Genomic DNA, 17984 nt, shown 5'->3' on the forward strand with positions numbered 1-17984 from the left:
CTGCTTGCATTAATTTTCAAGCTCCTTTATGGTCTATCCCCACCCTACTTGTCATCCCTCATTCACTATCAAGATGTTGACTGTCCCCTCCAATCAGCCCATGGTGTCAGCCTCCATCACCCACCGGTTAAATTCCCTAAAAGCCCCTTTGTGCTTTCTGCCATGCTGGCCCTTGTGCTTGGGAGGATCACCCCATAAACATGTGCAAAATTACCACATTCTCCTCCTTCAAAACCCTCCTTTGCTGTGATACCTACAAAACACCTGACTGCTGGTGTGCTGAGACCTCTGCCTATCGTGCTGACCAATACTGTCTCATTGTTTCCTTGTATTCCCCCATCAAGCTGTCTGTACCCATCTCTTGTTTTTTATCTTATGCTTAGATTGTGTGCCTCTTGGGGCAGGGACCATTTTGTTCTGTGTTTGTACAGCACCTAGCACAATGAGGTCCTGGTCCATGACTGAGGGATCCAGGTGCTATGTTAACACTAATATTAAATGAACAATCCAAGCAAATTCATTTTTAAATGCAAGGAAATGGTCACGGTGAATTCTTTTCATTATCTGCCCCACTCTAGAATCCAGGAGTCAGGGGAAAGACACTTTTGCCCCATCCTCTCCTCAAACCAAGTGGTCTTGCAAGCAGGTGCACAGGGCTGCAGCACCACTGAAGTTTGGCCATGAAGGCTGCTTCACCATGACAGAGAGGCAGCTGGGCCAAACCCAAATGGCAATGCCACTCCACACACCAGGTCACAATGTTCAGAGCAGGGAGCAGGACCCAGCCTCATGGGACACTGTTGCTGCAGGGTACACTGACTCTCTAACCCTTCCTCCCCCCTGTGGTAATTTTTTGGAAGGATGGGAGGGGCTCATTTTCAGATTTTGCCGCACGTCCCCAAAAAGCTCTATGGCCCTGCTAGAATCAAATCAAAGAACCTCTGAAACCAACGTAGCTGCCTACACTAACAGTGAAGTTTTGGCTCATTTCGGAGTGCACAGGTGACATATACAATACCCAGCAATGGATCATATAACAAACATGAATAAGGAACAAACATTAATCAAGCTCATCCAACCTTCTAATGATCAAGACAGAGCCGCTGTTTATGACAACTGACTTGTGAAACCGATGTAACCAGTCTTTTCCTGGTTCAGCACTACTTCCTTAAGTAAGCACACACAGAGAACATATCTTCCCTAAACAGAGACAGAAAAACAAGGCAGTGACTACCTTCAAGAGACCATATCTCCCCTAAATCAGTTGTGAGTAAAATTTTTCATGTAAGCATTTTATTTATTTGGCTCTAACCTTAGACATAGAGGGGAAGAAAAGGAAACGCTTTTCTGAATCTGATTCATTTAGAGTTACTGATAAATGTTTCCAGTTCGGTGATACTTTGCCTTTTACAATTGCCAGGGAAATACTTTCATCTGGTTTTGAAATTTTGAACAACAGGGTACTTTTGTCTCTCCCTCTCAAATGAGCTCACTGAGAGGCAGGGACTTAATCTATTTGCTATGTGTGGCCGCGAGGGCCGGCGGGAAGATACCAGCAAAAGGAGGACGCTCAGGCCCAAGAATAGTAAACTATTCTTTATTGAAGGAAGGAAGAACTTGCGCCCCAATCTGCATGGGGAGCCCCTAGGACGCACGGAGCGGCTGCCAGGGACTCTGGCCGTTCGGGACAGCTGACCAGACAGGACTCCGCTGGGGGGCGTCCTCTGCGGCTCTATATTCTCTGCTCTTATCTCAGGGTTACCTGGGGTCAACAGCTGGTTACATTCTTACATGTATTATTTATGCTTATTACATAAACTGACTCGTTTACAGGCAAAAATGCTGAGCTATGCTACAATAGCTTTTGGCAGGGTCTGTCAAAGTTCATTGAAACTGCATGCATCCTCTGCTTACATCCAGTCACGTACTCAGTCCACCACTTAGCTCCTCACCAATCTTCCGCAACCTTGCCCCTACACTATGCTTCTGAAAAAAGTTTGTTCTCAGTTTGAATTAGAAGTATTAACACAAGATTGCCACAAATGCAAGATTCTTGAAGTGTGGCTGTGCACAGAAAGTGCTTCAAAGCTCCTGCTGATTCAGGTATAGTGCCATGAAAATGTGTGTCTTCACTTTTTTCTTGGTGTTCACAGGAAACTTGCTAGAGATATTTAGTATTCACTTTGTCCAACACAGGTTTTACCCTCTACTTTTTTTGAGGTTTTACTGTTCAAAAGCAGAAGTGGCATGTCTGTCCTGTGAGATGCCACTACATAGTTACAATATTTTTCCTTCATCGGTGCATGATTTTGGAGAAGGAAATGAAATACCCCAAGCAGAACTGAAGAAAGTAAATTGACCATTAAGAAAAAGTATGTAATTTGTAACTTTGCCAGCTAGAAGAGAGGAGTTGCCTTTCTGAAAGGTGTTCTTTGCTGATAAGAATCAATTTTCATTTCATTTAATGAAATGAAATTTCTTATTTGTGTGGGGAATAAGTTGAACTGCTAGGTACAGTAGCTATAATACAATGGCTAAATCTGTGTGCTCCTGTCTCCTTCTTGTGGCTGGCTGCCTGCATATAATGTATGTGTCTACTATCACCATCAGCCAGTGGAGTTACTCCTTCAGATCAAGGGGGGGAGGTCTGTGGTTTTGGTCCATAAACATCATAACCTCTATCACAACTGATGACCTTGGTAGGGAGCTCATTACATAAAGCCAGCTTACTTTCTTGTGGTCTCACTCATAGAACTTCACTATACAGAGAAACGTAATTGTACTGACTACAGCTGTTTGAAAATTTGGAATTTTCCTTTCACAGGACATTTTTATAATTCAAAATTACTTTCCATTCCAAACTGGAGCCAAAAGTCAAAATGTCAATTTTTCACAAAAAATGAAGAATTCTGAAAAGTTTCAAATTGGAAATGTCAAAACAGAAAAATTAGGACATTTTCAATCGAAATGAAATGATTTGACATAAAATTATTCTTTCAACTCAATGCTTCAAAATAAAAAAATTTCATTCCAAAATCTTGATTTCAAAGAAAGCAAAATGATTAGATTGAATTTCAGTCTAAAGGGTTGTTTACACTGTACACTCCTCATGTCAGGGAGCAGAGTACAGAAGCTGCAAACTCCTCCCAGCACAGGCATAAATAGCAGTGTAGATGATGAGACACTGCTTAGGTGAGAAGAGACACACTAGAACCTTAGGGCATGTCTACACTGCAATTAAACACCTGCAGCTGGTCTGTGGGACCTCACCAGGTCCCAAAGCCCAGCTCCAGCCTGAACCTTAACATCTATACCTCAATTAAACAGCCCTGCAGCCTGATCCCCCCCCAGAGCAGTGGTTCTTAACCTGGGGTGCACACGCCCCTGAGGGGTGCAAGACGCCCTTTCTGGGGGGTGTGAGACATGCCAGATTTTTTTAGATGGTAAATCATTGAAAACACAAATTAAGCCCAGGCACATAAGTACAACAAACAGTTGTTTCAGAAAATGAAGGAATGACCATCGCAACTCAAGTGACAAAGCATTTGCAACAGTTGAGTGACTCTTTCCAAGGATATTTTTCTACTGTAGATCTTGATGTAGAAAAGAAGTGGATACTGGATCCATTTCTTTTTAACCTGGATTCCATCAACAATAGTGATTTGATGAAAGATCTCATTGAATTACGAGCCAATGGCCGAATCCAAATGGAGTTTGCGAAATGAAGCTTGGAAATTTCTGGTGTCCTCAACTAGCACCGTTTCCACAACTGATGAAGACAGCACTGGAGATCCTTGTGCCATTTGTGACTACCTACTTGTGTGAGGGTTTTCATCACCCTTACACATCAAAACAAAGGCCAGAAACCGCCTAAATGAGAGTGAAGACATGCATGTGGCTATTTCAAAAAGTTCCTCATTTCTCGAACATCATTGAACAAAAGCAACAGCAGAAGAGTTGGTAAACTTAAAGTGTGTAATTTTTCATGTATTCTTAATTTTACTGTGAAATTAAAATAAATACTGTACATACTTGATCACAAGCCAGTTTGTTTATAAGCTGAGCCCCCCCCAAGATGGATAAGGAAAAATGGAAAATTTTTATGACCCAGTCATAAGCTGACCCTATAATTCAGCAGTCAGCAAACTTTGGCAACCGGGCCATCAGGATAAGCCGCTGGCAGGCCGAGATGGTTTGTTTACCTCTAACGTCCACAGGCACAGAGGTAAACCTAAGTAAACAAAGTGTCCCGGCATGCCAGAACTGGTGGGGAAATTTTGGAGGAAGGAAAAGCTGGGGTCAGGGGAGTAACCCCTGTGACCAACTCCAACATGACCCCACCCCTAGCCCGAGACCCCCACACTTTCCCCATCCCACCTTAGCTGGGGCGGGCCAGGGGAGGATGTCTCTGGCCTAGCCAGAGCTGCTCTGGCAGGCTGGGCAGCGTAGTCACAGCCTGCTCCGGCAGGCGGGGCCAGAGCATGCTCTGGTGGGTGGGGTCGGGCGGCGCAGTCGCAGCCTGCCAGCCCCGGAGCTGCAGCTGCTTCGAGGCTGGGGGAAGAGCAGCGTGGCCAGAAGCGGAGAGCCTCTGGCCCCGCCTCTTCCCTCCTGGCTCTTCTGGCTGTGCTGCCTCTCCTTGCCCCCTCTGTTGGGGGGTGGGGCTGCATCCCACCTCTCCCGCTCTCTATACCCGTTCATAAGCCGACCCCCTTCTCTTGTGCTTCCCTTTTTTACTAAAAAAAAATTCAGCTTACAAACGAGTATATATGGTATATAATTCTATCTCTTTCAGTCTATAGTTATGATATATCTAGGTTTAAAGAACTGACCTACTTCAACCATTTTTGATAAGGGGTGCAAGAACATATTTTGAGAACCAAAGGGGTACAGGCTGCAGTAAAGCTTAAGAACCACTGCCCTTGAGAGTCAGCTGACACAGGCCAGCCAGGGGGTGTTTAATTGTGGTGTAGACACACCCTTAGATTGTGTATCCTCTGTGGCTCTCTACACACCCAAGCAGTGCCTCACCCATCTGCACTATGATAAACCGAATTATTTTTCCAAAGAAGCTGATTAAAGGTCACAGAGAAAAGCAACATTCTTTTGTGTATACATAAGTTTACGTACTAGAACTCCTTGTTCTAATGTACAAACAAAATATACTTAACCACACTGGGATCAAGCATTTGTTTATCTAGTTCAGTGACCTCTCCCCACAACTGAAGTCACAGGGGACAGCAAAGTTAAGCAACACAAATTAGTATATGTATGTATCCTGTTCTGCAACACTTATGTGCAACACCTTGCAATGCAAGAGGCTGCACCCACTTCCATCAAAGATATTTACAAGAAGACAAGCATAACATGTAACACAGGCCACTCTAGCTATAGGCAAATGAGGAAACAGCCTAGGGCAGCAGATTTCTGGGCAGCTCTCTAGGGTGGCAGATTTGGTCCAGCCGACCCTCCATCATAACAGAGAATTAGCTGGGCCAAATCTGAGTGGCATTGCAACCCAGGGTGCCCCGTCACAACACCACTCACTTACATTTGCCCTGGCTACTCTTCTGTCATGATGGAGGCGGAACCAGGCCAAATCTACTGCCCTAGGAGGGAGCAAGCACACTGAAGTTTTACCTAGGGCAGCAGATTGTCTTGAGCAGCCTCTGACAAGCAGCCACATTAGCTAGGAAATCAGGCAAAAGATATATGGGTCCTTGTGTTTTAGGGCATAAAGTGATTACATGTGGGGATAAGAAAGGAACACCCCTCCCTCCCACAATACAATACAGGAACATCCCTCCCTCCCACAATACAGAACAACAGGTTAAATGCATGTGCTTTGCTTTTGCACTGTTTGGTTGTTTTTGTCTTCTTCCAGATGGAGAATTTGGCCAGAGTGAATGTAGCAGCAATGACTGCCTGCAGCAGTGAGATAGCAGTGTCTATATGCAGTGTATAAAAATACTAAGTTACCTTCTCTCTGTTTAGCAGGTCTCCCAGATTATTTCATTGTCTTGTTTTCTGTGTCATGGCCCTAGATGAGGAGGCACAACCAATTGTTTTTCACTCAAGTTTTGACTGTAATGAATGCTGGTATGTCCATTGTTAATTATTTATTATTTGCTCATTATTCTTATTATTGCAGTCGATCCCAAAATGTGGTAGACTCTTACCAAACACAAAAGGCAACACAGGGTTGAATGGTCAGATTCACTTCTAAAGGAGCAGGGATGCAAATTGCACCCTCCTGAACTCATGGGACGAATGTACTAGAGGAGAAATTTACTCCCTGAGGGGGACAAGTGCCACCATCCTCCTCTGGGACTCTGTCTGGGAAAGACAGTCTTAGATTCCAGTTGGGAGGAGCTCTGCTAGTGGACTGTCCCCCAGAAATGCATAATCCCAGTAATCAGCATATTTGTGATTATAATCTATTTTTACCTGTATTACCATAGCACCTAGGAGCTGTAGTCCTGGATCAGGACCCCATTGTGCGATGTGCTGTGCTGGTCTGCTCCCTTCCACGATGGCCCTACCCACATTTTTGGGGTGCTGCAAAGAGGAAGGTTGGGGGTGGCTTGTGCAGCTGGACCCCTGCTCCTCATAGACCTTGCACTGCCAGTTGCTTTATTGTGCTAGTACAAATCAAGGAGTGAGTGCAGCCCAGTCTTGTCAGTCTCCTTCTATACAGCCTTCATTTTTGCTGCCCTGCTCTAAACTCTTTACATCTCAACTATGTCTCCTTTGGAGCTGAGGCTCTGAAAAGGGGATGCAGTGTTCAAGGGTCCTTTTATTCTGTAAAATCCCATCATAAAATTTTTGCCATGTTAGCTTTTGTCCTCATTTTAATCAAGCAATAATCCTATAGGTGCAGAACACTGAGGAAGTCGCTTCAAGGAGCTGTGTCCTCTCCTGTTTAAATGAACTCAGAACAAAAGTGGGGGAAAGCCTCCCTTCATTGGTTCTTTCTGTTTCAGGAGAAAAGGGACCAGAAGTCTTTAGTGAAAATGTTTTTCCACATCCTCATCTTTCTGGCCGTCTTCTATTTGTGGTGGAGATGGAAGGCACAAGATGGGCAGAAGATTAGAGATCTCACAGACAAATATATATTCATCACTGGATGTGACTCGGGATTTGGAAATCTGGCAGCAAGGACTTTTGATAAGAAAGGATTTCGAGTTCTTGCCAGTTGTCTGACTGAAGCGGGAGCAGTGGAGCTAAAAGCAGCAACCTCAGAGCAGCTCCAAACAGTGTTGCTGGATGTGACAGATCCAGACAATGTTAGGAAGGTGGCTGAGTGGATTAAAGCTGAAGTGGGGTCAGCAGGTGAGTGACAGAAGATCTGGATTATTTCCTATGTAGCCCCTCCCTAAGGTGTGGCTCATACCTCCTCCTTTATGCTTGCTTCTTGGAACTGGCTTCTCCCCTCTCCTGAGCTCTCTTTAGTGATGCTGGTGTCTCCACCCAAGATGACTCCTTGCTGTGCCTGTGACACAAGGTTGCTGTCCCTGGAGAACATTAATACTACCATTGCTAGCAAGAAGTATAAAACCCAGCACATGCAAAACAATTAAATACATCAACATAAACCCCAGTAAAGAAATGACACATCCAAAAATAACAATATAACAGCAGTGACCTTTACTGGGAGCAGGACTATAGGTTCTGGGGAAGGAAAAGTTTAGGGTTAACTAATAAGTACTAAAACATGAATAAATCAACCAATTCCCCACCTCTCAACATGCACAACACCTTCCAGCCCACAGCTGGCACATCGCAGGTAGGTGATATGGTGGGGGTGAGTTTGGAGATGAGTGTTGTAGCACTGTTGGCCAACTAAAATAAAAACAAAATGGTCCTCTTACAGTGTCTTTACCCTTAGGTGGGCAAAGTCTTGTCATGGCTCTCTGGTTGGGAGTCCAATGGAGGTCTTGGTGGGTTGGATCTCTATCACTGTGGACACTGGTCTCTGCAGAGCTGGAACTGCCTGACCCATGCACTAGATTCCACAGCAATTCAAAGATTCTCCTTTGTAGGGAGGGGAAGTTAATCAAAGATCCCCTGAGTTGGTCTGCTTCTCGCTCCGCTCCCAAACTCAAAACTGAAACAAAAACTGGTCCCTTTGTCTCTGAGTCAGGACAAAGCCCCATCGAGGGGCTGAGCAGCCCCGGCTCATCACTGGCCCAGTAAACTGCTTGTCCATATCACCTCATCCACAAACCACCCTATTGACCTCAGCAAGGGTTTCTAAACCATTCTATCTCCACCCCTGGCTCCAAGCATGCTTGGAAATGGTGTCAGAGGGCTCTGGTAGCCGTTATTATTATAGTCCAGAGGGTAGGAATCCCGGGAAGCTCAGTCGAGAGCTCTAGGAGCTGAGCAAACTCCAATGAGAGGTTACACTTACGTGAATTGCAACTGTTTAAGAGGCATGGATAAAAACTGCAAAATAGATCCCTCGGGATATTTGTTTGAAATTTGTATTTGGCTGTGTTGTCTCTTTTATATCGCTTTCCACAAATATTCTAATGGATGACTTCACTGGAAGGAATCTTTATGGATTCAGTTAATTTTAGGTGAATATTGGAGAACATTGTTGGAAAGTAGACAAATATTCACAATGGAAACTGAATTTTATTGACTTTGATGGGACTGTTTATGTGTTTCAAGCTGAGCACATCCTTAAGTGCATTGCTGGATCAGTGCCAGAGTGATCAGCACTTTGCAGAACGAAGTCCCCTGTTAGAGAGCAAAGCAGCTGAGAAAAAAGATGACTACAGGGCATAGGCACCAACTTCCCTGCTTTCCACTGGGTGCTCGACCCCCCCCCCACTCTGCCCCTGGCCCTGCCCCCCCACTCCACCCCTTCAATGTGGCCCCGCCCCTGCCCAACCCCCATTCCAACCCCTTCCCCAAACTCCTCATCCCAACTCTGCCACCTCCCTGCCCCTATTCCAACCCCTTCCCCAAATGCCCACCCCGGCCCTGCCTCTTCCCCGACTCCTCCCCTGAGCACTCCACATTCCTGCTCTTCCCCCTCCCTCCCAGCACACCGCCAAACAGCTGTTTGGCAGCAGCTGGGGGGAAGTGCTGGGAGGTAGGCAGAGGAGCAGGGACGTGGCATGCTCAGCGAGGAGGAGGAGGTGGGGGGGGTGAGGGGAGCTTGGCGGCCAGTGGGTGCAGAGCACCCACTAATTTTTTCCCCATGGGTGCTCCAGCCCCGGAGCACCCACGGAGTCAGCATCTACACTAAAAGGGGGATATGAGTAAGGTCTATAAAATCATGAATGGTGCAGAGAAAGTGAATAGGGAAGAGTTGTTCACCCATTCACATTACACAAGAACCAGGAGTCCCCAATGAAATTAATAGGCAGCAGGTTTAAAACGAACAAAAGGAAGTACTTCTTCACACAGCACACAGTCAACCAGTAGAACTCTTTGCCAGGGGATGTTGTGAAGGCCAAAAGTATAACTGAGTTCAAAAACAGTTTAATGGAGAATAGTTCCATCAACATGGCTATTATTCAAAATGGTCAGGGATGCAACCCCCAAGTTCTGGGTATCCCTAAGCCTCTGACTGCCAGAAGGTGGGCATGAATGACAGGGAATGGATCACTCGATAATTGCCCTGTTCATTTCCTCTGAAGCATTTGACACTGGCAACTGTCAGAAGACAGGATTCAGAACTAGCTATAGCATTGGTCTGAACCAGGGTGGCCATTCTTTTGCTCTTTAAGTATACCGTGAGAGCTATGTACAGAGTTAAAAGATTTTTAATATTGAATACTCTCAACAAACTGCTCATGAACAATAGACAGACTCATTATTATTTATAGAACTTTATTTAGTGGATCATTTTGAATATTAAATGCATTTTTTTGAAAATTGGGCTCTGAGTGCAGATCATTTTCAAATAGGAAAAGAGACAAAATTCATTGAACAAATTATTCATTTACATATTAATCACCTCAATCAGTTATTTATCCAGCCATAAAATATTTCCTATGCAATCCCATATTAACTATCCAGAGGCTACCTTCATAGGACCCAATTCTGATACTGTTACTCATGTTAATTAATTGATTGCTTTGATTTCAATGGGGCTACTGGTGGAATAAAAGCACTGCTCAGAGGTAAGATGAAACAGAATCTGGCCCGTTGAACCATGCAGCTTGGAACTTGCAACATGCAACTTCCAGACTAACCTCCCTCGCTCCCTTTTTAATTGCTTATAACTTGCTCAAACAAGTTGTTTTGCGGTTGAAATTTTCAGCATTTGGTCTAAACCTAAAGGTGATTTTTGCTGTAATGTTGGAGGATTATCCGTTCAATTCTTTTTTGAGTTTTGTGATTATAAGAAAAATTCACTTTCCTATGTCAATGTCAACACTAATGATGGAAGAACAAAACTTCAGATTTATCTTGTTTGAAAGGCTTCACTGAAATGTAAAAAATCCAAGTTTGAAAATATCAGTTCAGGATTTTTAAAGTTATGAATCTTTAAAGCTGGCAGTTTTACACATGTGTAATAGAAGAATTTTTTGGACACATTTCCAAAGATAAGAGGGCAGAGAAACCTGAGCTCAGCTCTTGGAAACTCAGTCTAAGGGCAGCTGAGTTAAGAAAGCACTTAGCTTCCGAAGGCAAATAACTACAAATCTGTTATGCCAATGTTAATACCAACACCTTTGTTAAGTGGTCCTTCACCATACTACATTGCTGTGACTAAAGAGAAGCCAGGATATGGGAGCTCCTTTGGGGAATAAATATTTTCTGGATGGAGCACCCATACAAAAAAAGATGCCTAATACAGTCCTGCAATTCAACTTTAACTGCTCTGTTAATACAGAAAGAGATAGAAGAGAAGCCATGAGAAGAGAGTCTACAGAATGACTCTGAGATTATTGTAACTAGGAGATGCAAGCCTTCCACTGCAATCGTATATTGAGTGGAGGGAGACATGAAATTGATTATTGTGCTCTTAGCTGTTTTCAAAAAGATTGACTTCAATTTTGGTTGCAAGTCTAGGTCTCTTATATTATCCAGACCATCTTACCCCACCCTGATATTCTGGATATTTTACTTTTAGCTGTGTCAAAAATATTATAGCTCTTTGTTTCTAACTCCTCACTGTCCCACTGACTTCCAAAGCCCCCAGACTTCCCACCCACCCACACACCTTCAAAGGTCATCAAAGGAAAATGTTAATACAGGTTGTGAAGTGGTTTGGAAAGAGTGGTGGTGAAATGCAAGCCTCAGGTAAAATGGTGAAGGCTGCAGGAGATATAGAGGTATCTTATGTATGAGTCCCTGCCCATCTTGTAATCCATCTGGCTCTCAGACAGTTCTTGATGAGTTCTCAGTCGGTTTGGCTCCTCTTTATATTACATAGAGGTGAATATTTGCTTCCTAAATCACTACTTTAATTTTTTGTTTGTTTCTGTGCAGGTCTGTGGGGGCTGGTCAACAATGCAGGGATTATGGGACCATCAGCGCCGACAGACTGGTTGAATATTGAGCACTTCAGAGCACCAATTGAAACTAATTTAATTGGCCTCATAAATGTTACATTACATTTGCTTCCCTTGGTAAAAAAGGCCAGAGGGAGACTAGTAAACATATCCAGCACTGGAGGTCGCCTGGCAGTCTGGGGGGGTGGCTATGTTCCTTCCAAGTTTGGGGTGGAAGGATTTAATGACAGTTTAAGGTACAGTAATGTTAATTTTGAGGAAATAATACATTTTTGATAATGCTGAGAGACTTGATAGTGAGTTAGTACCCAGCAGAGGGGTAACTAATGCTAGTTGGGGAATCTAAGAATTAAGAGGCCTTATTGGGTCTGATTCTCATTTACACAGAGTCTAGATGACTGCAGTATGCACTGCAATTGGCATAATTTAAAATGCAAGGTCACTTATAAAGTCCCAGAAGCGCTATCCTGAGGAAATACCTGCCAGATAGTCGTGTGTTATAGTTAAAATTATCCTAACAAAGTTGGGCTGTAACTATTGCTTTTTCCTCAAGCCTCTTCAACTGAGTACATGGGCTTTTCTCAGCCTTTTAACCCTAATTTTTTTGCAGGTAGGAGTTTTTTTCCTGGGGGAGGGTGTTTTTTGTGATTGTTTTTTAAACAGCGCACAGCTAGATATTCCAGAATGCTTGGACTAAGAGCAGAACTTCATGTAATAGACAGGCAGTCTTATGGATGGGTGAACCAACTCAGATAAAAAAAGCAATGACCCATATTTTAGTTTAAAACTACAACAAAAGGCAACTTTTGAAGTTTAAAGTGTGTGTGTGTGTGTGTATATATATATATATATATATAGTCTTGTATGTACAGGCCCCTTTGTGTATCATTGCAAAGGACATCAAATAAATAAAAACAGTGGCTGCTTCCCTGAGCTGGCTACACACTGGCTCACCACTAGATAACACTTACTTACAGTTTGATCTTGGCCTTACCAATACGCACAATGAGCTACAGAGACAGGAAAAGAAAATTAGTGCAGATATAAATACATCAGCTATTAACAATGCTGTCTAAAATAGCAATGACATCATTAACTTGCTGTTTCTGCAGACGGGACATGAAAGCTTTTGGAGTTAAGGTTTCTTGCATTGAACCTGGGCTGTTCAAAACTGGACTATCCAATCGAAAAAAGGTCATCGAAGAAAGGGAGGCCATTTGGAATCAACTTCCTCCTGCCATTAGAAAACAATATGGAGAGGGGTATGTACAGAAAGGTGAGACGTTACTTGATTAGTTTGTATTGAAGGGACCATGGCATTTGCAGCTTCAGGATCCTTGGAAAATGGCCCAGACTTTTCTGATTTACAGTGAACCTCTTTCTTCTGAAATTGGATGTAAAAATGGAAGCTTAAAATGCTAGACGTCGTAAAATGACTATGCACAAAATAATCATTATTTTGTTCCTTCTGCCCCTTCCGATTTCATCTGAGTTTTGAATGGTCAGCTTGGCATGTGACCCTTAAACAAACAAATATGCATATGCACATACCTTTGACCCAAAGATGCAAGCAGAAAACAATGAGAGGGTAGGAGAGAGATGTGTGTGTCTTCCCCACTACTACCAGTTTTCGGCAATTCAAGGACAAACCTTCTTTGCTCCTATTAGATACTATGGTGATGGAACCCATGGAAAAAACCTAAGGCCACATTCTGGCAATAGGCTCTGCATAGACAGATCCCTGCACCTGCAGAAAGCTCACTGCAGGATCAGCTCCTCTGACAGAGAGATTATTGCTGAATCCAGCTTGAAATGGGATCTGCTTATCCGATAACCCTTGGAAATTCCCTATACCCTCCTCCCCTAGTGTCTTTCTCCACAGCTGCCTTTTGTATCTTCTCCCATCCCAGTGAGCCAGATTCACTGCTGGCATCAGCAGGTAGACTCCACTGAAGTCAATGAAGTTGCACCCATTTACACCAGCACTGAACCTGGCACCAGAAATGTCTATGTCCCCTTCAATTCTACTTCTGTCTCTTCCTTCTTCTGAGCAAACGACTGACTGACTTTCCACAGACGTCATGAGCCAGGCTTTGCCACCCTTGCTCAGTTTAAGTAGTACCCCACTCCACAAGTGAAATCAATAGGAATATTCAGGGAGCAAATTACTACTTAGCTTGAGTAAAAATGACCAGACTTGGCCCTTAATATGGACCGCTTTTCCTCCTTGTCTTGGGGAGAACAGCAACTGCCATTTGGCTCTGCCATGCCAGAACTGAAAATCAAAGTAACCATCACAAATGCACGCTGAGGAAATGGGATAGAATTAGCTGTCCTTTCCTTTAGGTCCTGCCACTGAAGTGAAGTCCTCCTTGATTTTTGCAGATGCAGCAAGGAAAGAAAAACTGGTTCAGAGGCTTCAGAACACAAACCTCTCACTGGTTGTGCAATGTATGGAGCATGCGCTAACGAGCATTAATCCTCGCTCACGTTACTCCCCGGGCTGGGATGCGAAGCTTCTTTGGATCCCCCTTTCCAGCATGCCTGCAGCACTACAGGACTTTGTACTCCTGAGAAACAAAGCAGAGCTTGCTGACCCCACTGCGGGGTGAATTCTCCTCCTTTATTTACACTTTCCCATTGAACGGGGGAGGGGGGGAGGCCCTGCTCTCTGAGTCAATGAGAACCGGCCCGTTCTTTTAGCCCTCTGCCTGCTGATCCAAACTGAGCCCGACACATATTTTTTTTTATATTTCGAAAGGCTTTTAGAGTGCCTGTTTCTCAAATCTGTGATACATATTGTAGCCAGATTTTTAATCTTATGTATAAGCCAGGCCACATTTATCAAAGAATCAATAAAAAAGGAAATGTTGCAAAGAAGTGACCAATCCTTCATGTGTCATCCAGCTTTAAGCACATAAAGTGTTATAAAGTGGGCCAAAAATCACCAGCTACAAACCTTACAATATTTCGTGTTGGATTTTTCTTTAGTCTGAAAAATATGAATTAGAGAGGTCAAAATGACCAGTGATTTCGGGGGCTTACCTTGTGAAACCTAAAAGATGCCAGGTTTGCAGTCCGTGCTGAGCACCCACACTCAGATTGGGCACTTCCCAATCATAAAACACTACAAACATGAACGGTCTGTTACTCACTCAGGGGCTGAAAATGGGAATGAGAAATATTAACCTTGATCAGTGACAAGGATACTGGCAACCTGCAGGGCAATTTGGTCTCCGCTCTGAGTTTTTTGGGGGGGAGGGGTCTGTGATTTAATCTTCTGCTGGTTTTGATCCTAGGAATTTGAGGACTCTCATTCTGTAATCAGATTTAATTGGTACTTCTTAGCCTCACGTTTTGACCGGCACCCAAGATGTGACTAATCTTTCACTAGTCATGTGGGGCTCTCTGCTAGGACATCTGCTGGTGCTACCTACCCCAACGGGAGCAGGAAGGTGTGGAGTGAAAGTGAGACCCAGGCCTCCTTCAACATTAACCTCCACACCCATGCTAAAAATGTACCATTCATTCCTCTTTTCCCTTCTCCCGACAGTACTTAATCCATGACAGACCTTTACCTCTCACAGAGTAACTACTTAGTGTAATTTCCTCAATAGCCTCTTGTGAGGGACTTTAACAAAGTCATTTTGAAAGTCCAGATCAATTGTGTTGACCAGTTCTCCTTTATGCACTATTTAGTTGACTCCGCCAAAGAATTCTAGTAGACTAGAAAGACAATTTTCCTTCCCATATCATATCAGTTTGTAATTATTTTTTAGCTTATTAACCTGACACTGAAGTACGACTCACTGATCTGTTATTCCCACAATCACCACCTTTTTCACATTGACTACTTTTCAGTTATCTGATTTAGTGACTGATTTTAATGAACTTGAAGGTACTTTAATAATATTTTGTACTCCTATAACATCTTTCAAGCTACATCTCTCAAAGTGCTTTATAAACCTAGATTAATTAAGACCATAAAACCCCTTCAGGCAGGTAAATCCTTAAATGTCCATTTTACAGATCAGAAATCTGAGGCACAGAGAGATGACAGGACTTGCTCAGGTCATACCGCAAATAAAAGTAGCTCAGGGGTAGGGTTGCCAATTGTGGTTAGATGTTTTCCTGGAGATTTCATCATGTGATAATCTTTAATTCCTGGAGACTCCAGGTCAATCCTGGAGGGTTGGCAATCCTATTTGGTCCTGACTCCCACTTCCCTATTCTAGCCAACATACCACACTCCCTGTCATTATAACCATGGTGTACGAAACATACACCTTAAAAATGTTCTTGTGTCTAGCATGAAGAATGTTGGATTCTTCTTTGCGCCTGGGGATTTGTACATCTCATTTCCTTTCCCAATGCCAGCCTTCAAGCACTGTCATTTTTCCATGTATTTTCTCAGACCTAGAGATTCGATTACGAAATAAGCCTATGGAAGTGATGAGAAATGCCAGCTTTCAAGTACGGCGTTCTGTAGATGACAAGCTGTCTTGGGCCAGGCTTTACACTCTCTCAGAATGTCACAACCCGAGCTCACATTTTGCCTAAGTAATTTCCATTCTGTTGTGTTCTCTCATATCTTGTGTTCTGAGAGTGCTCAGGAGACTGACAAATTATCTCTGTCACAGGTGAAAAAGCTACCTGTGTGGAAGAGTGCCATTTAGTCACTGGTTTGGGGAAGATAAGCAGGACCTTTAAACCCCTCCAAAAAGTTTTCACACAGTTCAGAACCCAGGATTCTCAGCATAAACAGGGAGTACTTAGTCTCCCTTTAGATTTTTTTTCTACTACACCTGTTTTCAGTCAGGGAAGGCCTGTGACATCTCAAAATAGGGATGCAACCTGACAGCAAAAAGACCTAGAGGAATGCTCCTCCAGGAATAGCCTGGGACTTCTGATGGAGAATAGTGCAGTGGGGGGTCATTTTAACTGTTTTGCATTATATGCTGAATATCCTGACAATGTTAAATCATATGTGACAGACATTTTGAATCTTTGGGCAGGTCCAGACTGCCAGGCATGTACTGGGGAGCCGTACATCAGTCGCCTTTATAGAGAGAGAGAGGTGGAGTCAGAAAGAAGCAGCAGGAGAGACAGACTATGACAAAGAGAAGAAGAAAAGGTACAATTGGAGAAAGAAATAAAAAGGGAGGAATGTCAATGAGGATTGTCCTGCAAAACAAGTGAAAATATCTCCTTTCCATCTACACCTAAAACAAAAACCATTAAAATAGCAACTCACATGAGTAAGGGCTCAGCATTGTAAGGGCTGCACAAACTAGCTCCTAATTATTTTAAATAAAAGTTTAAATTCAGTGAGATTCAGTGTAATTCCCACCTCGAGGAAAAAAATCCACCTCCACAATGCTGCATGCTAATACAGAATTTAAAATATAAATAAATAAATAAAATAAAGCATTGACCCAAGTCTCCAGGGAAAGTCACAAATCCACATAGTGTCATGAATGGTGCAGTTTGATTCAGGAGTTCTAATTTAGATAAAAGACACGTATATGGTCATAGAGCCAGAGAGGTCTCTATTGGCTACGTCACATAGCAGGCATAGGAGGAGTAGGCATTTTCCTTTCCAGTTTAAATTTTCACTCAGTTAGGTTCAGAGCACTTTTCACAAGCAGCTATGCATTCATTTCAAAAGCCAGAGTTGTCCAGCCTATCCTGCCTGGGGCAGCTCTGCCTGTATGAGGGTAGAGAATACGTAGGTCTGAGGGTAAAAGAGGGAAGGACAACAAGGTACAGGTAGAAAACTCTTTTGCATCCAAATCCAAAATGTAGCGCACAAGGTTTTGTGGCACCCAGGCGGGCAGCGGGCAGCTTTGGGCCAGCTTATAACAGTTTGTTCGCTGTTGTACATCTGCATGGACGCTTTTCCCAGATGGGGGCTTGTAGCCCTCACGGATTCTAAGCTTTTTATTTAAAAAAAAAATTTGCTGTCGGCTCCTCAGAGACAGCGTTTATTCTAGGGATCAGAAATAGGCACTGTAGATCAGAAAAAAGAAATTGGCCCTAACCACGATCAAACACAAGAGTTTATTTTCCTCACCTTTTCTGTGCCCACAACTCCAATCAATGCAAACAGAAATTGTGCACATGTATAGGGGGAAAAAACCAAGATTAATTCCCAGAGGGCTTGATCCAACTCCTGTTAAAGTCAATGGAGGAACTGAAATCAATGGGAGTTGGATCGGGCCTCTAATGGGATAAATTCTATCTCCCTAATGAGTCTTGATAATCTCTGTGCTTTGGGAATTACTGTATTTAGGCCAGCAAAGCTTAGACAACCGAGGTGGGTTACACACGCATTTAGACTACACATAAGATTAATTCCTGGTAAGAGACTAAAATAGTCATCGGAATGTAAGTCATAATCAACAGTAGGAAGTTGTACCGGGCTTGTCGGCTATTGTACAGTGATCTCACCGTGCCACAGAGTACAGAATCTATGTTGAGACTTTCAGCAAGGTATCACTGTGCAGATCC

The 17984-nt window shown here is 43.4% G+C and overlaps 1 protein-coding gene across 2 annotated transcripts; it reads left to right on the top strand.

Annotated features, from left to right (window-relative positions):
• The first annotated feature begins 1184 nt into the window (after positions 1-1184).
• Positions 1185-17235, top strand: DHRS9 (dehydrogenase/reductase 9). 2 transcript variants are annotated; one of them, XM_073305756.1, is made up of 5 exons: positions 1185-1266; positions 6872-7329; positions 11452-11710; positions 12587-12750; positions 16490-17235. In XM_073305756.1, the coding sequence occupies exons 2-5, from the start codon at positions 6924-6926 to the stop codon at positions 16588-16590; spliced, it is 930 nt and encodes a 309-aa protein (XP_073161857.1). In that variant the 5' UTR covers positions 1185-1266; positions 6872-6923; the 3' UTR covers positions 16591-17235. The 2 variants fall into 2 exon arrangements, with proteins under 2 accessions (XP_073161857.1, XP_073161856.1); XM_073305755.1 differs by lacking the exon at positions 16490-17235 and adding an exon at positions 13860-14398 and having other exon boundaries at positions 1185-1284; positions 6981-7329.
• Positions 17236-17984: the final 749 nt, after the last annotated feature.

The sequence above is a fragment of the Lepidochelys kempii genome, chromosome 11, assembly GCF_965140265.1.
Source record: "Lepidochelys kempii isolate rLepKem1 chromosome 11, rLepKem1.hap2, whole genome shotgun sequence".
Classification (NCBI taxonomy): Eukaryota; Metazoa; Chordata; order Testudines; family Cheloniidae; genus Lepidochelys; species Lepidochelys kempii.